Below are 8,719 nucleotides of genomic sequence, written 5' to 3' on the forward strand. Positions count from 1 at the left end.
TTATTGCGGCTCATCCTCGCGGTCGGCCTACCGGCTGCCGGCAAATAGCCTGCGGATCGGCGCTCGCCCGCGGCCATCCCTTATCCGCTTCTCTTGATGGCTATGCGACGGAGTTGCGTAGAGATCGCATAGGCGATAGCAGGCAGCGGCAGGCGGCAGATGTGAATCTCAATCGCAGCAGAGCAGGCGGCTGGGAAACGAAGCGATAGTACGACCTGTGTGTGCGTGGGCGCGTGCAACTACCAGCTAATTGGCCCCTTTGTCACCTATGATGGGCTGCGTGATACTTTGTTCTTTTGGGCTTTTGGGTTGCTAGGAAATTGTACCGCACGTGGGCTGAGATCCTGAGGCTTTACGAACGACACAGCGATCAGGGGGGGCGAAGGAAGCGATGAACAGTTGGGCAGCAGCAAAAATAGCAAAAAACTGATCGCTATTAACGAGGCGACCCGATCGTTAGGGGGGGTCTCCCCCCCCCTGTCTCCCCTTGAATCCGCCCCTGAAACTACCCCCGTCCGATAGGGAGTAGAAGAAAGTGGTGCGCTTTGCGGCGCTTAACTCATTTTTTTTCTCCACGGTTATTACGTTTATTGGTGAGCACTTTTACAATGAAAATCGAAGAAATGAACTGAACTAAGTTGATCAATATTCCTGATTTATTTGGCTTATGTTGTTTGGTGCTTGGTTAGGTGTTTTCAACGCTAGTTGTTTTGTGTTCGAGGTGTATCATCGATTTTCATCCTCCATAAATTGAATTGATCATTGGACCATACTAAGTTCCCTACATAGCTGGCGCGTGTAGGCATGGGCTTAGACCCATTTACAATGCACGCTGCCCCCTGCCCCCTACAACCCAATTTACTCATGCCTCTACCTCTACCTCTCAAGATCATTCTCCTTGCGCTGGTGTTTGTCCCTAGAAGGACTCCAATCTCTCAACCTAATCGTCTCCCAACCTTGAGGTTAGATCTACTTCTACAGAGCCCAGCTACAACGGCTCTCCAACAGGGGCTCATCTCGTCTTGGATCTCTAACACATGGTGTTCTAGCTCTCCCCCAATGTTAGCACGACGCCGGTCTTCCACCGCGAACCCGCTGCCTGAAGAGACGGGCGGGGAACAAGGAGAAAGTAGTGACCCGACCGCTCGACGAAGTGCCACCACCTCACTAACGCACAATGCAGATAATCATTTTGCGCCCTCCCACGACAGCGAAATAACCCACATGCCCGAGGGATTCTATTCAGCGTGAAACCATCAATGGATGACCAAACCACGCATGCCCCAAGGCGCTCAATTAGGTTGGCTGGCCAGTGGATCTATTGGGCCTCAACCCATGAGGAAGTCAAGAAAAAAGAAAGAGGAAATAAAACTTGAAAAGAGTAGAGAGAATATATAAAATATTTCAAAAAAATGTTTGCATTTTTTAAAACATTATAAAAAATTATGTATTTAATTATTATTTTATCGGATGGGTTGAGGCCCAAATTCAAAATGTGTTTGTTAATTAAAAATTATTCAAGAATTTAGAAAATATTTTCGGATTCAAAAGAAGTTCCTCAAATTTCAAAAATGTGAATGAATCTAATGTTCATGAATAAAAAAGTTGTTTATGGATTTAATTATAATTTTATCAATTAGCAGCAGGGTCACGTTCACATGCGAATAAGCTCAATCATGGCGCACAATCAGTCCACTCTCTGACATGTGCGGCCACAAATGTAAAATATACCTGGATGCACTAGTAGGCTCCATTCCAAAGGAACTTAGTAAGTTAAGAGGTTCAGATCGTTCAGGCCACGGCTCTGCATAAGTGTTGAAGATATCCTTCACAATTATACTTACTGCATGGGACATGTGGTTAGCAAACTCATAATTCACATCCTTCACAATTATACTCGTTTCATTTCAAAATATTTGAAGTTCTAAGTTTATTAAGTCAACAAAAGTTTAGGATTGTCTCAAAAAAAAAAGTTTAGGAGCACTTTTGGGAGGGACTAGTTGGAGGGCTCCACGTGGTGTGCTCTACCACGTGTAACACGTTGGTTTTTTTGTTTCAGTTTCATCCCGGATTTTACTTCGGGCTACTGTTTTTTCTCTATGTTCTTTATGTATTTCATTGTTTTTTTTTTGGTTTACGTCTGACAGAAGCATGTGCTTCACCCCCCATGGGAAGCACAATCTTATTTGCATTGGAAGCACAGTGACTACAGCTAGAAGCAAAGATTTGGCCCAAAAAAAGTTTGAAAAAATCTATCAACATGTAATTTAGTCTTGGAGATCTCGACGCGGAAACACAGCGGTGAAAACATTTGTGATTTACACAAACAGTTCAAGAGATAAATCATTTTGATAGAACAAATCTAACGGGAAAAAAAGGCAAAAGCTTTCACCATCAAATCGGTGGTGGTTAGTTCCAAATTATCTGCTGGAAATTGGAAGATCAGACGCACACACCTTTTTTACTTGGACCCTGCAATCGAATTGACCTGGCGAGTTTTTTTTTACAGTGCAGGCGCCGCAACAGCACCACCGTAGATCGGTCATCAGTCAGTACCACGCTCGCCGCCGGCGACGGCCGACTTCTCCGGGGGATGGCGGCTCCGGCGGGGCCCACGAGGCTGGCCTACTTCGATGACATGTGGGCCCTCCGCGCCCCCGCCACCGTCCTCTCCCTCCACCAGGTTCTCTCTCCCTTCTCCCCCCCTCTCCTCTCCTCTCCAGAGTTTCAGAACCCAGTACCCTGACTGACTAGGCTAGGCTCCGGGCGCCCGCAGGAGGAGGGCGGCCGGCGAGCGGTGGTGCTGGACGCCACCGTCTTCCACCCGCAGGGCGGCGGCCAGCCGGCCGACACCGGGGCAATCGTCTCCGCCGCCGGCACCGGCGCCAGGTTCCTCGTCGAGGACGTGCGCGTCAAGGATGGGGTGGTGAGCGCCCAGATCTTCGGTAGCCTGTGATAAAGATTGCTGAATATTTTGCCATTTGATCCGAGGCTTAGCTCTGTTCTGCACTTGTGCCGCTGCTGCCTAGGTCTTCCACTATGGCAGATTCGAGGATGCTGCTGCTGGAGAGGAGCTGAGCCAAGGGCAGAGTGTCAGCTTGGAAATCGACGCGGAACGGCGCAAGCTCAACTCCAGGTATGGATCATTCATGATGTTCAGTGCTGGCAAATCCGACATGGAGGGATGTTGTGGCACTCGCTGAATCGAAGTCAGCACCATTTCATTATGTTCTTGTCTTGCCCTGCACATTTCGTGACTGTTAGTTTTGCTAAACCTGTGATGCTTCAGGCTTCACTCTGCAGGTCATTTGCTGGACAGTTGTATGACCAACCTTGGCCTTCATCTGGAACCTGGGAAAGGCTATCATTTTCCTGATGGGTAGGAGAATACATACATACATGGCTATTTGTTTTTTTTTTATTCTTCCTTATGTTGTTCCTTTGTACCACTAATCGATTGACTCTGCATCCAGCTTCTATCTAGGTTTACTTTATTTGCTTGGTATAGATAGATGCTCCAGCTCATGTTAGTTTCCACTGTTTTGGTTGGACTTGGATTATTGATTACACTGCGGCTTTTGGTCATCGCAGGCCTTCCGTTGAGTATAAGGGAGTTGTTCCAGCAGATCAGTTACAGGATAAGAAAATCCAGCTGGAAAAGGAGGCGAACGAACTGATTTCGAAAGGAAGCAAGGTATAACCTAAGAGATCTGAGCATACAGGGTTTCATGACTTGGTATGTTTAATTATTTGCCATCGATGCAGGTTTTGGTCTCTGTTTTTCCCTATGAGGAGGCGGCTAAGTTGTGTGGAGGTGCTCTGCCTAGTTACATTCCACAAGTTAGTTCTGTATTCCCTCTAGACGAATTCGTCTTCCTTGTATTAGATGCACCCTCAACGGACATCATGGATAGTTCTTGTATGTTTGGATGACTTCTCATATATAATATTCCATTTTAATTCCCCTTCAAAAATTACGGACATACTCCCTCGGTTCCAAACTACTTGTTGTTTTGGACATCAGCATGGTCTCTACTGGAACATACTTCCTCTGCTCCTAAATATAAGACGTTTTTGCAGTTTAATTTGAACTGCAAAAATTTCTTATATTTTGGAACGGAGGCAGTATTTATGAAATCTCACACAAGTATATGTTGTGAAAGTACCCTTAACAAATTCGCACCTATGATTTTCAATTGTCCAGTTCAAATATTGTAAAGATGTTGGTTGTGGAAGTTCTTACTGTTTTACTTTCCTTATGTGCAAACCAGCAGAAGAGAGTATATCGTATCTCTGGATTGATCTGTTTGATACTAGGGGAAAAAAAATCAATGCGAAAGCATGTGTGACTGCATATAACATATGCAGAGTGTTATAATTTTGTTGTGAGCTCATCTTGAATTATGAAACAGATCAAGAATCAAGAAAATAGCTCTTTTCCGGAATCATTCAAATGTGTAATATTTGTTCTGAGTTTTATGCTGTTTTTAAAACATCGACCCTACTTTATTAATATAGTTGAGTAGTAAATGCCACCTTACAGTTTTGTGTTTCTCTAATTCCAACTCTTCCATTAGTGAAATGACTGTATGATGTTTCTATCACAGGATAGCACTCCCCGCATTGTGAAATTTGGTAACTATCCTGGTTGTCCTTGTGGAGGCACTCATGTAGCCGATATTGCAGACATCGGCAACCTAAAGGTAGATTCTCAGGCCTGTCCAGATTTCCAGAAAATTTAACCGCAAGTCATGAAAAACTAGCCAGCGCGGAGACTGGAACAGTTAGTGGCTTCTGTGAAGTAGAAAATGATTTTATAATAAAACTTCACACATAGTCTTGCTGCTGATCGCTGGGATTAGACAGATGATAGTTTTGAGCAATATTCATGAAAATTGGACATTTGGAAAAGTTTAGTCATCGCATTGATGCTGCTACCTGCTAGTACATGTACTATTGACCTTTATCTCTGTTTAGCTGCCGTCCAATAAGTTGTCTGTAACATGTCAATAGGCCGTGTTGGCTTTCTTGGGAGATTTCAAGGCCAGAATGACAGTGTGCACCACATGAGCAAACTATGAAGTCACTCTGATACTTTTGTTAAAAATCCAGGTCATAGACACATACAAGGAGCATTGGCCGAAATGAATAGTAAATTAGTACTCCCTCTGTAAACAAATATAAGATTGTTTACATCACTAAAATAGTAATCTAAACACTCTTATATTAGTTTACGGAGGGAGTAGTACCGTACAGCAGCTCAGATACATCTATACTTTACTAAAGCAACAGAACGGTCCTAGGCATGTTTTGATACTTTCCAGTAGATGATTGCCAGATTATTCCCTTTTTATAATGAAGGCTGATCTCATCTGCTATTCTATCAGGTCACAAATATACGGGTCAAGAAAGGCGTGACTAAGGTCTCCTACAGCATCAGCCCATAATTTTCTTCTGTGCAACTCTCAAAACTAGTAGAATTTGTCAGAGAAGTGGGAGGATAATTACCTAGAGAATCAGAAGGCTGATGTCCGCTGTCTCCTCTTGTGCTAGTAGATCTATAAATATTTACATATACTATTTGAAAAGGTACTAGTAGATCTATAAATATATGGTGATGTATTCTGTCTCCTCTTGTGCCGTGGTAGATCGTCGGAAAGGCTGATTTGCAGATCAGATGTTCCACCTCAGGCTATCCTGCCCTCTCCTTATCCGTTGAGATATACTATAGATATCTTTTATATGTATGAAATAGTGCATACCATTAGGTATTTGCTTTAGTGGACTGTTAAGAATTGATCCTACAGTTTGTCACAGCTCCTGAGTCTTGAATGTCAATCCATCCAGGTTGTGGGAATAGTTTTTGGTTCCAGCTAAGCATTTATCCTTGAGGATAGTTTGGGGATTAAAGCGAGTCTATCAATGGTAAATAGACCATGTTTCACCTATTTGCAATGGCACCACAATAATTTCACTGAGAAATAAAAATATCGCTTCGATTAGCTTAACCAATTGCGCAAAAGAGTAAACCCATAAATGAATGAATTGCTATTATTTTTGCACAGATTTACAAATGAAGTGATTACAACTGGTTATTTCTGAAACGTACGGGTACTTACAGAGCATTTACAAATGCATGAAATGTGTGTTGCGTGTTTACAACAACATGAAGATAATTTACAACAAGTATATCTAATTAAGCCTTGGTTAAATATGGACAGGGCTACCTAGCTAGCTAGCTAGCATGGTTATTTGTACATTTCCCTTTCCATGTACAAGTGAATGAATGCAGTCAGTATGTAGTATGTGCAAATTTGTATGGAAGCAATTAGTCGACCCATTCCATGGATCATCTGACGATGGCCCTCGAGTGCCGGAGGACCATGCTGAACGGCGTCGTCGTCATGGGCCGTCGCACTCTCCGGCCACCGGTAGAGGTCGCCGTCGCCGCCCCCTTCGCCGCCGTCACCACCTTCCCCGTGCTGTCCCTCTTGCACGACGACCTGCCGTTCACCTTCAGAACCGCGGGGGCAGGAGGAGGACGAGGAGGAGTCGCGGTCGCCGTCGTGGTGGAAGACGTCGCGGCCCTGCGCCTGGTGACTGCGCCGTCGTCGGCACCAGGGAGCACGCCAGCGGGGAGGTTGGACTCGAGCATGAGCACGGCGGCGCAGTGCTTGAGCACCTCGAGGTTCATGCGCACGTCGTCGAGGCTGCGGTGCGTCTGCTTCCCGATCCCGAAGTAGGCGGCCAGGGTGGCCATCTTGAGGTCCCCGGCGCGGCGGCCGAACCCCTGTGCCAGCACGCTGAGCGAGTCGACGACGGCCACTGGCTCCGGGGCGGCGCGGCCGGCCGCGGCGAAGGCGTCGCGGACGCGGTGGCAGTCGAAGCGGCGGATGTTGTGGCCCGCCCAGACGCGGCCGTGGAGGAGCGCGAAGATGTCGTCGGCCACGTCGGCGAAGGGCGGCGCGGCGCGGAACGCGGCGGAGAGGGCGGGGTCGCCCGAGAAGCGCCTGGAGACGGCGGCGGGGTCCCCCGGGCGGATGAGGGTGGAGTAGCTGGAGAGCTCGACGAGGCGGCGCGGGCAGACGAGGATGGCCCCGAACTCCAGCAGCCACCACTGGGTGGACGCGTCGGTAGGGGACGGCGCCGCCGCCGTCTCCACGTCGAAGAACACCATCTCCTCCTTGGCCTCCGTCGCCATTGATGATTAGCTAGCTACGTACGTATGGTGGTTTCTTCTCCCCGGCTCTTGGCTGGCTTTGCTCGTGGTTGTTGGTTTCTTGGCGAACGGACGATCTCTTGCGTCGTGAGCTTCCTTGATTTGTGGGTTGTGACAGTGATTCGCATATATAGGACTTGGCAAATGGTCCATGGACGAGGGGGGCGGCCGGAGGAGAATATCTGTTGCTTGGTTTGGACGGCGGCGTAGGGTTTCGTTGGGATGGAGAAGACTCGACGGGTGGAGCAAAGCAAAGAGGCGAGTCTTCCAATGGTGCAAGCAAAGCGACCCGATCGAGCTCTCCTCTCTCCTTCTGATGAAGAAAATGAAGGCTACCTCGAGATCACAACGACTCGATGGGAGGAGCACGGGGGATTCGGGATGCGTGCATGGCGGCGGTGACGGCGGCAGATAGCTTGCACGTATGGATGGGATGGGAGATTCCAAGTTTCACAAGCATGCAACAACTAGGAATTTTCTTGTTCATCAAGCTTTTGGTGGAGCTAGCTAGGAACACCTACGGCACTAACCATCTGCCGGTTACGTACGTCCTCGACCGACCGGGTTCTCCACCGCCAGCCCTCTCCCTCGCCGTCGCCGGAGGAGGCCGCCGCCGGTCGAAAGTCGAAACCCATGAGTATGTGCCTCCGCCTGAAAAGTTGCTGTCGTCGGTACAATGAAGCAACAACGACTAGGCTTTGACCATTTCAAACAACACGTGCGTGTAGCCCTGCGTACTTTAATTCAGTTTGCGGGCGCGTGCGGATTCGTCGTACCGCAGCCCCGGAGCCGGAGCCAGCATGAAGAAGATTACCGCACACAAACTAGCACCTGCTTAATTAATTACCATGATGCATCGATCCGGTTACTAATATGAATACTTACTGTTGATGATAGATGCCATGACGTACGGCACTTTAGCTTGCTCTCTCTTTGCGTGGGTGCGTGGGGCACCGTTGGCCGCACGTACGTACGAACCAGCCAACGACAGCAGTAAATCTTCCTCCCACGCTTGGAATATCGACCCCGGCACCAGAATTGAATTGTTTGAAATACCTATGAACCACTCTCTCCGTATTAATATATTAGACCTTTTTAAATATTACAGGGAGTATCATAGATACATGTGTCAAGACTATCATATTTATTGTACCTATAAATGTTTGAGGCTGAAATATTGTTGTGTGACCATGCATTTTGTGTTGCTGTGATTCATTTCTAGAATATTTGTTATTTTTACTGATATATATTCATTCAATTATAGTCACATGTGAGCAGATTTCATTTTTTAAGTCATGTAAAACAAGGCGCAATCTTCATGGTATAGTGTAGATACGCAATTCCAAAGTTGTCATCCAAACAAGATTTGGTGTTGAAACCCATAGCCATTTCGATGGTCAATTCAGTGAACAACCAAGCACGCGAATTCGTATTCGTGTTATTTGTTTTCTCTCAGAGTGGAAATTCTAGTCCAATTCAATGCGGAGCTTTCCAATACAG

General features: G+C 46.9%; 2 protein-coding genes across 2 annotated transcripts; one reads left to right on the plus strand and one right to left on the minus strand.

Annotated features, from left to right (window-relative positions):
- The first annotated feature begins 2,397 nt into the window (after window positions 1-2,397).
- On the plus strand, window positions 2,398-5,869 carry LOC123064341 (alanine--tRNA ligase). The gene is made up of 8 exons (XM_044487837.1): window positions 2,398-2,683; window positions 2,777-2,926; window positions 3,030-3,136; window positions 3,290-3,379; window positions 3,592-3,694; window positions 3,766-3,840; window positions 4,608-4,703; window positions 5,388-5,869. The coding sequence occupies exons 1-8, from the start codon at window positions 2,594-2,596 to the stop codon at window positions 5,445-5,447; spliced, it is 771 nt and encodes a 256-aa protein (XP_044343772.1). The 5' UTR covers window positions 2,398-2,593; the 3' UTR covers window positions 5,448-5,869.
- Window positions 5,870-6,079: 210 nt separating this feature from the next.
- LOC123064342 (protein NEN4-like) lies at window positions 6,080-7,305 on the minus strand. Its single transcript, XM_044487838.1, has one exon. The coding sequence runs from the start codon at window positions 7,199-7,201 to the stop codon at window positions 6,350-6,352; it is 852 nt and encodes a 283-aa protein (XP_044343773.1). The 5' UTR covers window positions 7,202-7,305; the 3' UTR covers window positions 6,080-6,349.
- Between the last annotated feature and the right edge of the window lie 1,414 nt (window positions 7,306-8,719).

The sequence above is a fragment of the Triticum aestivum genome, chromosome 3B, assembly GCF_018294505.1.
Source record: "Triticum aestivum cultivar Chinese Spring chromosome 3B, IWGSC CS RefSeq v2.1, whole genome shotgun sequence".
In the NCBI taxonomy this organism is placed as follows: domain Eukaryota; kingdom Viridiplantae; phylum Streptophyta; class Magnoliopsida; order Poales; family Poaceae; genus Triticum; species Triticum aestivum.